This window comes from Nilaparvata lugens, chromosome 4 (genome assembly GCF_014356525.2).
Source record: "Nilaparvata lugens isolate BPH chromosome 4, ASM1435652v1, whole genome shotgun sequence".
Taxonomy (NCBI): Eukaryota; Metazoa; Arthropoda; class Insecta; order Hemiptera; family Delphacidae; genus Nilaparvata; species Nilaparvata lugens.
The window spans coordinates 60,658,853-60,676,512 of NC_052507.1; the positions used below are offsets into that span (position 1 = coordinate 60,658,853).

At 32.9% G+C, this 17,660-nt stretch overlaps 1 protein-coding gene across 18 annotated transcripts in view; it reads left to right on the forward strand.

The window, feature by feature from the left end:
* LOC111052991 (RNA-binding protein Musashi homolog Rbp6) overlaps positions 1-17,660 on the forward strand; it is a 276,734-nt gene that overhangs the window by 210,398 nt on the left and 48,676 nt on the right. For 7 of the 18 annotated variants that reach the window (XM_039426064.1, XM_039426062.1, XM_039426075.1 and 4 more), the window contains one exon: positions 12,940-13,006. Coding sequence is in view for 1 of the 18 variants with exons in the window: in XM_022339821.2 (XP_022195513.2) it covers positions 12,940-13,006 (67 nt within the window). In the remaining 17 variants the exon portion in view is untranslated. Of the gene's footprint in view, positions 1-2,996; positions 3,039-12,610; positions 13,007-17,660 lie in introns of those variants that run through there. The other 11 variants (XM_039426065.1, XM_039426063.1, XM_039426076.1 and 8 more) reach the window with 4 other exon arrangements.

A 17,660-nucleotide genomic window follows, 5' to 3' on the forward strand; every position in this document is an offset into this window, starting at 1 on the left:
AATATATAAAATATTAATATGACTACATGTGGGACATACCATCATCATCATCAATAATTGTCATAGTTCAACATGCGTGATGCTCACACATTCATGTGGAAATCGATAAAACGGATGAAGGGAATCCGTTATTCATGATCTTGAAAGCTTTCGGGAATTTTGAGTAGCGTTTGCTTTCAGGAGGAAGCTGTATGTAAGCCTCAAAACCGACGCTGGATTATGCATGGTCTATCGCTCGGAAGCTCAACTGTTTTCCAGCTAATGCTAGGAATTTGTTAATTTCTCTGAGTTTAATAGTGATCCATCGAGCTGATCATTGGTTAATTGGTGAATTCACTCAAAATATGCTAATCATTTAGAGTTTCTTGTGGTTTACTATTGAGGTTTGGAAAACGCTTAGCCTTAGAAGTATGTTGCACCTAATAATGGAGGTAGACATTTTTTGTAGGAATAAGGGAGAAAATGAAATTGTTATAAGAAAGTGATCATTTTCTGAATAATATAAAAAGAATCTGTCATAAAATACTTTCTGTCTGATGGTAAAGTTTTCCAATTGAATAACTATCGTATTATTTTTTCATAAACTTAAAATTAATCTCATCTCTACTTAATGAATTTTTTCTATACTATTTCAAAAAATAGTGTAAACAACCCATTTTTGGAAATTTTCTATCCAAATTTGGGAAAGGAACAGTTTTGGGCTTTAATCCTGTTGTTCCTTCCCAATCATTCATAGTTGAGAATGATATTGTATCTATCCATGTATAAATAAATAAATAAAAACAAACTAGTTTCTCCAATATGACATTCAAATAAGTCTCTAGATAATTTGGTCAATCTCCTTGTAGGTATTATCACTTCACTAGCTTCAACTCATAATCATATTAAATAGGTACCTATAATAAAATGGTGATTTATCTCATAAGAGAATTCCTGGAAATAAAAAGCCCTGGAGAAATGAATGAAAAATCATTAGAATGGATTTGAGTTAGAAAATGACAAATTTTCTTACAATTCATAGTAGCCTAATATAATGTAATGATTCAGTAATAATGAGCATCTAGTACTCTTATTGAAAAATAATCATTTCAACTGATGATATTTAATTTTTCCACAATATTCGTTTTATAAATAAATATAACCCATAAAAATATAAACTATGAAGACTATCACATCCTCTCTGATATAACATACGGTAATAAATCATTTTATGGACAGTTAATGTTCTTGTAGTTGAAATAACGTGAATTACTTTTGAATTGATTATGTACCACAATGAAATTTTAAGGGTAATGATGAATTTCCATGTGAATGAACTACTGTCTAGGAAATTTTAAATGTTCATGGAATACAGATACTGCACAATTTTTCTCATAAAGGTTACTTATGTATTCCAGGAATAACATGAAATTAATATTATACATCTCCAATAGAGCATGATCCATATTTTTCTGGAAATAAATGTTCTCCTTGATGAATCAACCTGTAAATTATGGAAAATTAGGTGAAATAATGGAACCACAACCTCAGTTATTAGTGTAACATAACAACTCAAGCATGAAACGTTTACTGTTCATTATTATTCATGCTCTGATAGGAACGATGACAAATTGCTTTTTCACATCCAAAATATTCTATCTCTCTATTTTATGTTTCTCTTCATGTATTCTGTCTCTTTCTCTCGCCAGTACATTCTCATTTCCGGCGTTTGAGTGAAATTAAGTTGCTATGGTGATGTTTGATCCATTATTAGTCATCAGCAGAGTGCATAGTTGTCTCTATGTTTGATAATCACTGCAAGCTATAACATGGTGGCTCTATCACGTGGCAGGCTTGCATTAATCCATTACAAATGCGCCATTTCCTGTGGACTTATGCTCTAAATTCTCACCACTTTGACACAGATTTGAATAAAAGGGATGTAGCAATTGATATTTGCTCAGTGTGTGGTTGATTATTACTAATTTTGGTTCTGCATTTGCTATTTGGGTGATACTAAATAGTACTGTGTACAATGTAATAGTATACATTGTATATACTATTTATACTAAATAGTTAATAGTATAATATACTTAATAGTATACATTGTATACTATTTGAGGGAATACTTCAATAGGTAGTCTTTGTAGAAGTGCATTGTATCTAGAGGATACTGTCTAAATATAGTAGGTCCCAATATAATACTATATATTATAATAATTCAATAATATTATAATACTAATACTATATAAAATGATCTCTGATACTAATACTATCTAAATCTAATATAAATAGCATACTATTTGAGTCGATACTTCAATAGTATTTGCATAAGTTTATGGTGTTTTGGTACACAGTATCCGTGAATCAATTAAACCCCAATAGTTAGTTTGTTCGTTGTGAGAATGTTTTTGTGTGTTAGTGATTCAGTAATAATATTGTTAATAAATCCTTTTAATGCCCATGTTTGTGCCATATATTATTATGATGTCCTCGTACCAGATAAGGAGCAGCAAAAATCTTTCAAATATTGTTCACTATCACTAAACTACTGTTGAATCTTGACTCATAGGTGTAGGTAAAATAAAAAATAAATAGGTGAAAGAGATAAGAAAGAGAGAAATGTGAGAATTCTGTCCAATCAATTTTTACATCCATCGATTGTAGCCATTTGCTTCCCATGTCTATATGAAATACTGTAACCAAAGTAAAATATAAATAATTGTGAATTCTACTTTCCCATTATCCTATTCATCAATAGGTTCTATCAACTAGTATTCGTATATTTAATAGTATTGATAGTATTATTCATCATATTTAAGTACAATTTAAATTACAAACTTTGTATTTATCAATTATTATTAAACCGTAATATTCCTGATCTCTTAGGTAGGTACTCTTTTGAAAATAACTTTCAAAACAACATTCTATATACACTGAATATCAATCTGTATGACTTGAAAAACCTAAACTTTTTGAAAATGTTTCAATAATATTATTTATATTTTTGTTTCCAGGTAAGTGGATGATCCAAAACCAGACGTGATAAGAAAACATAAGTGAGTAGCCCAACCTACAGCAGAATTGCTGTTTAATTATTTTATGAAATATTTTTTAATAAGTGGGTAAGCTAAACTACTGCTGGGTATCTGTTCATTTTTTTTTTTTTTTTTTGATTATTCGGTTAAAATTTCTCTACAAATTACTAATATCAGTGATGACATGTTGCTGAACATCAATATTTGCTAGGAGATGCCCTGAATAAAGACTGCTAAAACTTGATTGACAGCATGTCTTTGAATCTATTTCATTTCAGCAGACTATTTCAAAAACTCTCCCCAATCAGTGAGTATAGAATGTTAAATTACATGGAATCACATTGTGATAGGTGCCCCGATATTTAAATGTTAATCGAATAAGCTACCTGACATATGTGATACTATAGAAAAAATATAGCATAATGTTACATTACATTGAATCACATTCTATACTCACTGTCCCCAATACACATTTTTTGCCGAGGATGATGCCCACATTAGTTTCAGGCTTGTACATGGTTAATGAGACGAATGATGATGATTATAAGAGAAGATTTTTGTAATAAAGGCAACTTATTCTGTTTACATAATTCCATCATTCCACAATGTAAAAATTCTACAACATTTCCGACATACAGTCATACAGTCAGCATTTACAATGTCATACAGTGTTCAATATGATTCCCATAAAAATGAAAATATAAAAATTATTACCATTGAACTAAATCTGATATTTCGCACAACCAACTCCAGCTTTGCTGAAAAACAACTTTCAGACCCCATTCATTCAATCAATTGGTGTGAGTTGCAGAGTTAACAAGTGAATGTGTGAATTTTCCAAAAGTTCGGAAAAATGTTTCCCAGTCAGGTCAAAACACTCTTGTCGACATTTTTAGCAGCGTTTGTCATTTGTCTCGTTTGCTAACTGAGCTGAATTCTGGTGTAACATATATCTTGCTTACTGAAATACAAATGTCACTAGACTATGTCACTTATAGAATACATACCAAATGTATAGTTATAGAAGAATTAGTACTAGCTGTTGTAACATACATCTTCTTCATTGAAAAATTCAGTAGCATACACTACACTGTGTTGATTTTAGAATACATGCAGTATGTAATATGTATGATTATAGAAAGAATTGGTGCTCGCTCTTGTAACAAATATACTTCCTCACTGAAATACATAATGCACTATATGTTGATTATAGAATATACAGAGTATGAATATTTAAAGAAGAAAACCAGTGGTCGCTCTTGTAATTTAAATATATTCCTCACTGAAATGGACCCTACACTATACTATGTTGATTTTAGATTATATAAACGCTATATGAATAGTTGGTGTAGATAGAATTGAAGCTTGCCCTTGTTATGCTATCCATTACTAAAATACCTACACTTGAAACTACAAAGAGACTACCAAGTTGACTGCAGAATTTAAAGAACACTAATATAATAAATATGCTGCTACTCGTTATTTTGGCATACACTGTATTATCTTCCTCTCTTACTCTCATAAGTACACACTAACATGTTGAATTTCACAGAATTACATCCCTTTATTGTACTAGACTAGATTTGACAAGATGAAGTAGGATTTCTAAAAGCTTGAAAATTGAAAATACCCCTGTCTTGGATATTTGTAATGGCATTGAGTATATAACCAATCAAATACTTGTAATAAGTATAATAGGGTGGAAATAGATAATTTACCAGTGAGTATTTACCCAGTCCATACCACTTAACTATCATTGATAAAATTTACTGCTTCTAACACACGTTAGTACAACTTTTATATCGTATTATCAATGAAGTACTGTACACCAATTTCAGTACTACAACATGTTGATTATATAATATTGAATTGAATTGAATTGAATTTTTTTTTGGATTGAATAATACAGTATAATGTATATAATACAGTATCTATAGTTATAGATGAAACTTGCATACATCTTCACACTGGATCACACGTCACATACTAAAACACAATACATGTCACTATACCGTGCTCATTATAAAATATATACAGTGCATACAGATCTAGATAAAACTGAGACTAGCTCTTGTAACTCATATATCTTGCTCACTGAAGTATACTCACTCATAGCACTCTACCATAGCACTCATTATAGAATATATACCATATGTATAGATATAGATGTGACAGGATGACACATGGTTGCGTGCGTTTTGTCCCTAGTAGTGAACCATATAATAGATGGTGGTGATGTACAGTATGTGTGTATATACTGTGTATAGTGTGCCATCCAAATAAATAAACAGTTGCCTTGGAATTACTGTCATTCTGGCCGGGAAAGCTGTCTGGAAAATTCACAATTATTTTCCGCTTTCCCGAGCTGTGTTCTGCTGAATGATTGATTGTTGATGTGCGTTGTTCGAAGATGGGAAGCCGGCTCTCAGCTCTCAGCACAATATTGTCGCAGAATATTTGCAGCGAAAATAAATTGTTGGCTGAATTTAGGGATTGTGGGAGATGTTGTTGAGTGGGTTTAATCGGGCATGGAATTTTGTGTTTTCGAGAATTTCGAGTGTATTTGTTTTTTTTATAACTGTGGTGCATCATTTTACCTAATTTTTTAGTTTAACTGGTGTTAACAGTGACACAGTGATCTGCTAGGAATGTACAACAAATATTAATTTTTCAAAAAACGCCATCAGATGTGCAGATTAACGAGATATCAATCCTGCCGTTATTATTTTAAAGCCTCCGGTATTCTCACTTTCCCCTCTTTGTTTATTTATCATGCTATAATGAGCACTATTGATAACAGCCTGCTGCTATATTCATGAGCACAGAACTAGGTCACCCATAAACTATCATTTGCCCAGTGTCAATTTATCCATTTCTTAGAAGAGTATTTTTCATCAATGAATAACATTTTTCAATAAGCTTCCCATCGAATTGAAATATCTAAAAATTGAATAAATTTTAATTTGAAGTCAAAAAATATTTGCTGGATAAGAGCATTTATTTTGTTGATGAGTACATGATTGTGTGAAATGTCCTCTTTTATATCTATGTTGCATTGTGTTGAATTGTAGTAGCCTATTGACCAAACTTGTATTTATTCTATGTCTAATACCTAGCCTGTTGTATGACTGTAATTGGTTTGTGATAAATGAAAATATTAATCTGAGTACCTTTTTAAATTATTTTAGCACGACATATTTCGGCTAATAATGCCGAAGGTACTCAGATTAACATTTTCATTTATATTTCAAGTAGCCCTAAAGAAAAAACACAATAAATTGGTTTGTGATATTTGCTCTCATATGACTACCCCTACCTAACGATGTCCATGTATTTGTATAAATGCTCACGACAATAAAGAACAAATTGAATTGAACAGTTAAAAGGTTTTAGCTTTTGGCTAACACTTTTGAGAACTAGTTGAAACTGATAAAGGTTAGTTAATAGCTAGAACGTCTTGATAAGTAGTATTAAAAAGTGATATGGGATTTGGAAGTCTCATCTATCAAAAAATAATAATAATTGTGTTTATAAATGTAATGTCATTTTTCGATTAAAAAGCAAACACTATTTCATTCCTTTTAACAAGATTTTAAATTTTCATCTTTTATATGAATAAAAATATCAGACTGATGAATGGTAAGCTATTATAAATCCTGAACTAAATATTATAAATATGCAACTTTAAAAAATGAACACTTGTAAGAGATTCAATGTGCTTGAAACAATATGACATGATACTAAAAATATTGCAATATGGCTATAAAAATAATATTTTTTTCAGCATAGGATACCGGTTTTTCTATCAAGTTTTGATAGTTAATTCTTATCATAGAAAATTTCCTTATGTTCTTCCTTACTCTGAAATGGAATAATTATGGGAATAATCGAATTGAGTATTTGTTGCATGAACTTGCAATGAAATAATAAGGGAAAAAGTTGAAGTTCAGATTCTACTTATATTTTTCCACATACATTCCACAAAATCTCCCCCTAAGTCATTTCATACTCAACATTATTTGCAATTTAGTTGCAAAGTCAGTTGCACAAATAACAAAACATGGAACATGATAGTTGACATTGCCAACTTGGCCACTCAACTTATTACTCAAGTTGCAGCTTTTGTTGATCGCGTGCTGGCCGCATGTAAAAGCTTATCAAGTGTCAACAAATTATGCCTCACAGGTCGGCATTAATTGGGTGAGAGGGTTCAGTCGCAAACTTCATTTCTTATCAGCAGCTACATGCATTTTCACGCATTGCGTGGCTGCTGATAGTACGTTAATTCAATTAACTAGATTTCTGCAAGTTTTTAATCCGGTGTGAATCTAGAATGGTCTATTCTGAGATTCATTTTAAACTGTCAGCTTTACTTGAAACCTATGTTATCATCATTCCTTACTTATATCATCAGTGCTTTCTATTCATCCATTACTGACACTTTGAAGTGATGTGAGTATAATGGTTATTGTGAGATTCACTTGAATCTGTCAGCATTCCTGATCTATAGCATCAGTGCTTCCTATTCAACCAATGCTGACAGAATAGGATCTAGGCTGGTCTAGTGCTGGCTAGATAGACTGCTGATTTTATCATGGGACGGGACGGCTTGCTTTCATCACCACTTTTCTTCTCTAGGGAAGTGGGACAATTAAGTGGTGTGATAGCATAATTTTTCACAGTGAGCTGGTGAATTTATTGGTGTAAAATTGTTTCTTGTCTACATTTGGGAATTTATACATTATTTTTAGTTATTTTGATTTCAATGATGGATGAACACAATGAATTGTGAATCGAGCAATGTTTTTGAGTGTTTCTTTCTCTAATTTTGGAGAAATGATCATATCTAAAATAGTGCTTATATTTAGTGAAACAGTGGTTTTGACTTATCCCAAACGTTTTCTTTCCTAATTTTGAAGAAATAATTAAGTCTAAAATTACTGCATTTTCCATTTTCGATTGATCAAAAATGGTTCGGAAATTATGGTGTGCAGGAAATTTGAAGATTATTGATGAAGGCATATGAAAGTTATCGTCGAACATATACACACAAACCCTCTAACGGACAACGAATTGAGCCTCAAGTCGAAAGTCTGAACTCGTTACATTCGTTAAAATATAGTCCATTTCTAAAAACTACTGCAATCCACTCCCTTTCTCATCTTCTCAATATTTTTTCTCATTCTACTATTTCACCTCTTTTTCATCAATTTCTTTCATCTCTCATCCATTTTTCTATTATCTCATATAGGCAACAATCCTCTCTTCTATCATGTCTTTTGTTTCACTAGACTGAACAAAGAGCCATGTGTCTATCCTATCTCAAATTCTGTTGCACATAAGGAAAGTGTCGGAATGTTCTACATGGTGGCACATTAATTTTATACAAGTGACAGAGCCTACACAATAATTATTGTGATCGAAACCCGAAAATATATTATTAAAAAATACGAGGTGGACACGCAATTTTGGGTAGTGGAGGAATGACAATAATTCTCATTGTACTCTTACTATATACAGCAAACAGTGGGTAGGAATTGAGCTATTTATAGTCACTTGACAACCACCAGCTGCTTATTATATTAGTGCTTTGTGCTTAGTACAGACTCCAGGTGTGTTGTTACTTCTCCCCCCACCAAACCACCTCTCTACCACAGGCAGGTGTGCTTCTGAGCACGTGTTCTGGTATCAGCTGTTCGTTCCCGCCAGAATAAATTCAATTAGATGGTCTGCATTTGGCGGGTTTTCTGAACATGAGTGAACAATGTGTAAACTGTGGAGGTGTAGCATGTAGTTACAAGTTATTTGTTGCTAGACCTAGTTTCTTGATTGGTGTGGCTTTGATTTTGATACCACTTGGTAACTGGTATTCTAAATTTATTTTGTGTTTTAATGTGTTCAGCTTTTTAGCTTATTTATTTGTATATGAAAGTTGTTTCCAGTACATTTTGGTTCAAATCAATCAATAATTTCATTCAATTTAACTCAAAATCCAAAAAAGAAATCAAAATACAAAGAAATCAAAAATAAGTTTCTAATAAAATACAAAAACAGGCTGTACAGAGACATTAGCAGAATAATCTTCTTTTGATTGCTTAATAGGACTCTTAATTGAATTTGTAGTCCACAAAACTTATTCTTTTGAACTTTATTCAAATTCATCGAATTGAGTCAACGTTTTCCCTTGCTTCCACATTAAATAGTTTTTAAATATTAATATAATTTTTTAAGGAAAATTGAATGTAAATTTGAAGAAATGATACTAGAACATCATTACTGGACAACCAATACTTCACATTTGTCTTGAACAAAAATGATCTACTTTTTTCAGTAATTTCTGTCTTATCATTTCCAACTTCAACCCAGTTGAGAAAAAGTAAATGTAAATTTGAAGAATTGATACTAGAAAATCATTACTAGACAACCAATGACTTCTCATTTGTCTTGAACAACTTTGTATTTATCTACTTTTTTCAGTAATTCCAGTCTTATCATGCCAAACTTCAACCAAGTTAATCCTCCAGTTGTAATTTTCTCAAGGAGTAACTCGAAAGAAGAAGAGTTCTTCTTCTACAAGGCATAGGAAATTCAGTTTTTATAATCAAGCATCAAATGAGAACAATTTCATTCCTGGATCAGCAGAATTCTAAGTAGGTTACTGTAGTCTCTAAACATTTGATCCTGGTTCAAGGTTAACACAAGGTAGAATATGAAATATTGTGTACAATTTTTTATAACTTGTGGAGATTACTGATTTCTGGATGACTGATAAAAGTATCTCAAATAAGAACCTCTCCTCAGACAAGAAAATAAATAAATTTTAATGATCAATGAAACTTGACTCGCCATCCTCCAAGTAGCCTGATTGAGATCTTAGATGTCACAAAACTGGATTGTCAATGTAAACTGACATTAAACCAAGTCCCAAAGAAATATTGTGAAATATCAGTCAAATATTGAATAAGCTCGTTGTTTGCAGAACTTGAGAGGGAAAACTTAGTCGATTATGTGAATTCCCTTGAAAATATACATTTATCAAGAGTCTAAAGTGAGTAAGAACAGGTGCTGAAATGACTGATAACCTTTACGTTGTGTCCCTGATATCAATAGAAGAACTTCCGAGCCTGAAACTGCTTTTGCAAATCACATCATTCCTACTGAACGCTATAGTGAGATTCAATTTGAACTGACAGCTTTGGTTGAATGTGAAACTTCAATGCTATTCATAAGTAATGCTGACAGATGCTGTTGAAACTGGACATCATTTCTACTGGACGCTATTAACGAGATTCTCTCTTTAAACTGTCAGCATTGGTTAAATGGAAAGCATTAATGTTACTTAACAGGGAATGCTGCCAGTTTGAAAGAAATCCCTCTGTAGAATCGATTTTAATCTGGACAAAAAGGTCAACCAAGTAGATTTGCACATGTGCATCGATATTCTGGAAGTGTTCTATTATTCAGGCTGGACAAAGAAAGTGTAATTGTTATTTATTTGATCTGCTTGAGTGCATTATAGGAATTGGAACATACCTAGCGTTGTAGTTGAAGGTTGCAGTATGAAGTCAATTCACTTCATGCAAATTTCTTGGGACTGTTTCAATTTAGTATACTGTATCATTAAACGTATTCAAGCTGCAGACAAATGAATTTGCTGTAATAATCCAACTAGACTGTATAATTCAATATTAGTTCATTTTCGTGAAATATTTGGTAGTGGTATAGTTTATAATAATTAATTTTCTACCCACAATAACTGCTACTGCAAAGTTTCCGTTTTTATGGGGAAGATTTATCCTTTGAGCATGAGAGGATATTTATATGTTTTGATTACAACTTTCCATGTAGATACATCACACACCAGTATTCATTCATCATTGTATTGCATTCCATCTCTTCATATATCCATATATCGTTTAAAAATTCATCCTTTTACATGAAGTACTGTATAATTTTTCAGAGTTCATGTGAATTCATGAATCCCTAATACTCATGTGTTTCAAGAAAATATAGAATTCAAGTCAAAAATCAATCGTTCATATCGTCTCCCTTTAGTATCATTTATTTATGTATTTATAAAATAATATCACATCGATTTTGTTAATTTCACTTCTTATTAATCTTGATTACGTGACCTAAGTGGCAATGAAACCATGTTCCATACAGAAAAATGCATGTGGTATTGACAAAATCTATTTGCTCTTATTTCACCTTGAAAAGGTTCTATACAATATGGATAGTGATTCTTAGAATTTTATCTATTCATTCATCAGCCTCTCTTTTTCCTTCACTCTCCCTCTCATCTGTATTTTTTCTCTTTCTTCTTAATTTACTCTTTATTTCTATTCAATTCTATTATTTTCTATCGTTATTGAGGGTTAGCCTTGATAGCTCTGGTTGAGAGACCAGTTATCAGTATTAAATATACAATACCTAAATAAATATACTAAATTAAATCACAAGAAACTGAAACACTTGACCTTTACAAAACTGTTTCCCAATATTTCTGAAAAAGCGAATTTACTGTACAAGATAATATACAGCAACTAAATTTACTGTAAAAATTCCTATGGCTTCTAGTTAATGGGGATTCCCCTACCGAAAGTACAAATTACTGTACACTTGCAAATCATATCAGTCTCCAGTATACCTACGAATCTGATTGTTTGGGAGGAGATAATTTGGATTTTTCCATAAATGAAAGAATAAGACGTTCATGTTGTCAACAATACTATATTTATTCAAAATAAATTTGAATAACAGAAGCAGGTTTCATGGCAACACCATTATCAATAGATTATCAATTTTCTAGATGAAACCTGGTTCTGTAATTTGAATTGATTTCGAACAAATATATAGTGAGGTTCACGTTATAATGACAGTATTTGATCAACTTTGGTTTTGCTATCCATGTCTATCATTCAACAAAGCTGGTGGTACTATCCTTTTCTAGGTTCACAACCATGCCAATTATGTTTTTGACAGTGTATAAATAAAATTAATTAATGCAGAGAATCGGCATCGCTATTCTTCTATCTTTATCCACTGCCATTATAACCTGGACCTCACTATAGTGGTATTGAGCAACGTCTTATTCTTTCAATTACCTACAAATCATTCTAGAACTAACGACCGATATCTCGTCACCCATTTTCCCAAATTTATATCGTATAGCATACACCATCGTGATTCAACAACCGCTCTTTCTTCGACAACCCCTCAGTTTCACCTAAACTGCCTGCCTTTCAGCATCCTCCATCCTTTTTCAAACAGTGCAGGATAGCCGGTTACTAGGCAACTTTCCGGTTACTAGGCAACTTTCTCTCTCGCACCTTTTCTGATGAGGGTTGAAGAGTGTTGTGCAAGGCTATCGAGGGATTATGGCAGGGTGAGGAGGGGAGCAAGAATCAGCCCTCAGCTACAAAAAGAGGGAGTGAGAGGGTTGATGGCTGAGTGAGGGAGATGGATGAAGAGGGTTGATGAGTGAGTGAGGGGGAGTTAGGGGAGTGAGAGAGAGGGGTTGCGTTGCAGCAGGGGGAGAACTGGATATGGCTTCTCTGGTGGGGAGGGGGAAGTTTTAGGTTTAGCATAGTCTACAGGAGACTGTCTTGGAGGCCAGACGTGAAGACCAAGAGTTTTCAAGTTTAGTACTGTGTTTGAAGGGCTCGTTGTTGGTTGCTGTTGTCTCTCTCGTGTTCAGACAACCCGCAGTTGCTCTCAAAACGTGCGTCTGTTTAGCATTCTTTTCTCTCTCTTTTTCGAAGAAAGAATCACAACAACATACTGTATTCTACTCAATTCATTGATAGTTTAGTTGAGGTATTACTACCGTGTTAACGTGAATTGAATTCGAAAAAAACTGCAATCTAGTTTTTTGTCTCTTTTTGCAAAGTGTAAACCAGGTTTTTCTGTCTCTGTGCAGAGTGTCAACCAGGAGTCACCCTGTCACTCACGCTGTATCCTCAGACGGCCCTTCGCCTGCCCACGAGGTGAGTTGCACAAAATGTCTGCTTTTCTTGCATCTTTTTGTAGATTTCTGTTGGTTTTTCATTGGTTCTGGAGGCTATTTCTCAAGACAATTTGATTTTCCAAGTATAGTCAGGTCACATTTAATGAGTAGGTCTAATCATTGATCTGTCTCATATTATTGGGTTGCAGAAGTTTGAGAGTAGGTAATCTTTTCCTTGCAGATTATTTTCACAGAACTCTTGTTTCTTTTGTACTGTTTGTTCTATGTTCCGAGTCCTTTTTATATTTAACTAACTGAATCTGAATCTATCTGAATTGATATTTGTCTATAATAGTTTTGAAATTGGCGTATTGTTTCCAGACAGATTGGAAAGCTGTCGCCTAACTTTACATGTAAAATGATTAGATGTCATTATTCAAGCCTACTGTGATAAATTTCACATGGAGTCACTATTGTAAATGAAATACTGTATTTCTATTTCAAGGAACATTATTTCTCATATAATCATATTACATTGAGGAATAGCTCTTCAGAATCAATAATTATTTAGAAGTTGGTGTTAAATTTATCATGTACTAATGACAATAATTTATTTCAGATTACGTTGACCTGATTAATCATGATTTTTTTTATTTCAGGGGTTTCGAATCAATCTTTTTCTTTCAGATTATTGAATATGGATAACATAATAATTATGACTGAGCATTGATACTTGGATGAATTAAAACAACTGGAAATTCATTCCAGGATCATAACATTCTGAAGCCTAATATTTAACAACTAAGTTAATTCAACGATTTACAAAAATTGAATAAGCTCAATAACAAGGAATCAGTTCCTACAAAACAAGCTGTAGTAAGATGAATCATATCTTATCACAATAGTGACTTATTCGTTTTGATTCAAAAGAATTATTTTTGTAATCAACAAATGCTCATCAAACAAGAAACCATTGCTTCTTGAAGGATTCTAGATGACTGAGGGCTCTATAAAATTTCCTCTGAACTTATTTACAACCATTCATCAAGAACATATTTTATTTTCATATTTCCTGCATAATAGATTCAAGCACAGTGTAGAATCTAGAATGAATTAAATCTTCAGAAGCCATATCAAAAAATAATTGATCAATTTGAATTTCCGAAAAAAAAACTTTTAAATAGCCTGTGGTATTTTGAAACATTTAAAGTTGATTATATTGTTTTTGTTTTATGAATATTTTATTGATAAGATAAGTAGTATTTACTTTGCTATAGGCTTTTATTACTAATCAAAAAACCTACTGAGAACTACTATTCTACTGTAGTATTAGTTCTTCAGTAGCCTACAGGAATATTTGAAAACTATCCAAATTTATACTGTATTGATAAGTAGTACTAGAATTTTTTGTTTCCTACATTTCATGTAATGATGATTTTCTATGTTGTCATTAGATAATCATGCTAAATAACTTACTATGTTTGAAATGATCACATGCTGCCTAAACTTAATTGATTGCTTCTTTAAAAGAAGCAATAGTACAGAAATAGTAGAAGGAGTATCCTTAGTTTTTCTTCCCAATCAGCGTTTCTTTGTAAAAAATATAAATAAATAAAGAGGAATAAACCCCACATTCCCAAGTTTTATTCATATACTTTATAATTAATGCATTTTAAAAATGTTTCGTAGTGGGAAAAATTGTTTCATTCTTATGGATCTATAGTATCAAGTTTGAAGGTGCGTTTACATCAAAGTTATTAACAGAATGTTAATAACTTAATCCTTATAGATTCTATTAGATTAAACATAACTTATCATACACATGATGAACATATGTGTTTGTCAAGCTCCGTTCAAACTAATATAATCTATAAGGATTAAGTTATTAACATTTTGTTAATAAATTTGGTGTAAACGCAGCTTTATCCATATATAAAATTTGCCTTATATGTTGTTCAATGATGATGTATTTGATAGAAATCACGTTATTCATTATTTTTTATATCTCTCTTTATTTCCTGAAAACCGTACTAATCATAATATCTTGTGTGACAATAGAACATTTTCGAAAACTGCTCTAAAAAACTGCACCAAGAACGTAGCCATTGTTCCACTAATCATTATTTCCGGGTTACCGCAGTGAGGCACGTACGTTCTTTGTTCCGGTTTATAATTTTCGGTGCAGTTTTTTCGGGACACGCGTGTGTTTCGTGGAGGAAGTAATGTATGTTGGTGCGGGACCATGCTCGTGCATGCCATGGCAGGTTAGGTTAGGACAGCAGGCTACCAGCCAGCTTCAGAGACAGCAGCTGTTTCCATGAGAGACAGATGCTCGACAGAGTGCCAGGTGATGGTCGTTCTTTCTCTACTCGCTGGTCGTAGATGAGATAACATTTCATATATATGTGGAATATGTGATAGAAGCCGGTCATATCTATAGAAATGTGTACATTATGAAGGAAGCTCTTCGTATAATAATTATATATACGTCGTCCTATGTTCTATGATTCTTAGTAAATAAAGAATATCGTACTGTGTTCATCATTCCAAAAATCTATCTATTGATCAATGTATTCTGAAATTTTGGAAAAAATTACGATTATGTAATCATACAGTCTAGCTATTCAGTCTAGACTGTGTGGACAGCCTAGTCAGCTGTTCAATGTCCCATGAAAGATTGTTGATAATACCGGCCTTATATCCGATATCCTTTGCTTAAGTTATAGATCAGGGCTCTACGGGGGCCCGTCTAGAGTTATTGCAATACATTTTTGAAATATATATATTTATACACATTTTTGACAACAACTGTGAGTTCAGTACTCTTCTCTTACTAGCCACTCCAATTCTTAATAAGTGTAAATTTAGCTGTAAACAAGCAGCGATTAACCATTTCGAGATATTAGCAGATGGTCCCACAAGTCAAATTCCACGTACATCCTTGTTATTGGCCCTTTAAGCCGCCCAAGAATTAACAATGTGGCCCTTGGATAAAAAATTGGAGACTCCTGCTATAGATTTATGCCTTTATCATAGTGGTAATATTGTTGTGATCTTCCTGAAGTCTTCAATATTTATCTAAAAAAAACAAAACTATATGCTTCTTCTATTACATCGTCTGTGTATGATTATTCTCGACATTGACATTTATGACATTTTTTACCAGTCTCTACATTTCTGGTGAATTTTATCATAAACAGCTCAAGTGTTCTGTTCTCTTTTAGGACCATCATTCCTTCCACCATAACACCGTGGGCCAGCTTGTCTATGTTTAGTCTATGCTTTTACTTTTAGGCACCGAGAATAACATAACCCAGTTCGAGGACATTTAAGGGCACTCTGTGAAGAATATAACCCAGTTTGAGAAGATACAGGCGGATGAATAGTTGAGCCACTTTCAATAGTAATTACGGCTCTTTATTACGTTCGTTCAGTTCCCACGTGCTCTCTTTGAAGTTGACTGTCCACTTGGAAATGAAGAGTGTATTGTTGATGTCGGTTCTCTTTCCTTTCATTCTCTCTTTTCCTCCATCTCATTTTCTTCTTCCTCCTCCACCACCTCCTCCTCCTGCCTCTTCTCCCCATTTTATTCCACTATCTCTCCCTCTCCTCCAAATCCTCCTCTTCCTCCTCTTGCACCTCATCCTTCTACTTCTCATTTTTCTTCTCTTTTCTTAGTCTTTCTCCTACTTTGAATTGAGATGATGAGGTGATTATTGAAAAAATCTACTTTGATCTTTTAAATTGATTGACTTCATCCAAAAATTTTCCTTACTGCATTTTTCTTCCTTTTTCTCAACTTCCTCTTCCTCCTTTGCCATTTATTTATTCAACCAAAACAAAAACACATGATCATAAAATGATTGGAGATGGAGAAACAGGCTTACTATCCCATTCCCGAATTTTGATTGAGAATTAGTCCAAAAGAGGTTGATTCGTCAGCACTTCCAAACACAATGTTTTTTGTTATATATTTATTCACTTCCTCCTCCATCTTTCCTTCATATCTTCATATAAAATATCCTTTATGGTATTCTTCCTCCTTTGGAATTCATTTGAATGATTCCCGTTTAAAACTGTACTTCTGTATTCTGTACTTCTTTTTTCATGATGAGATGTAGGATGTGATCATATGAATGCTCTCACATTCTGTGTACGGTACTCACCACTTTAGATAACATTGTGGCCAGAGGATAAATGTTTGTCAAAATGCTATTGTTACATTGTTTCGTTCTATTAAACTGATCCAATTCTATTTTAAAACTTATATTATTATTATTATTGTGGAATCAATGTTGAGAACTGTTCATCTTATATTCATTTGACATATTTCTCATCCCTCCCTCTCTAAAGGTGCGTACAGATTTACACGCCGCGAACATGAGCAATTCACTTTCAATTAACTGACTATATCTGTATTTTTACAAAAACGGTATAAGATATAAAAAGCTTGGCATCAGCTGATTAAAAGTGAATTGCTCATGTTCGCGGCGCGTATATCTGTACGCTCCTTAACATGTACAAGCCAACGGCGAATGTGAGAATCATCCTCAGAAAAAAAACTTTTTCCCAGTATTTGGTAGATGAAGAGGAAGAGAAGCTACAAGGTAGAGAAGAGAAATAAAGTAGAGGTATCAAGGAAGTGTTGAACAAGATAAGAATTAATAGATAATAAAGATAGAACGAATTCTGTA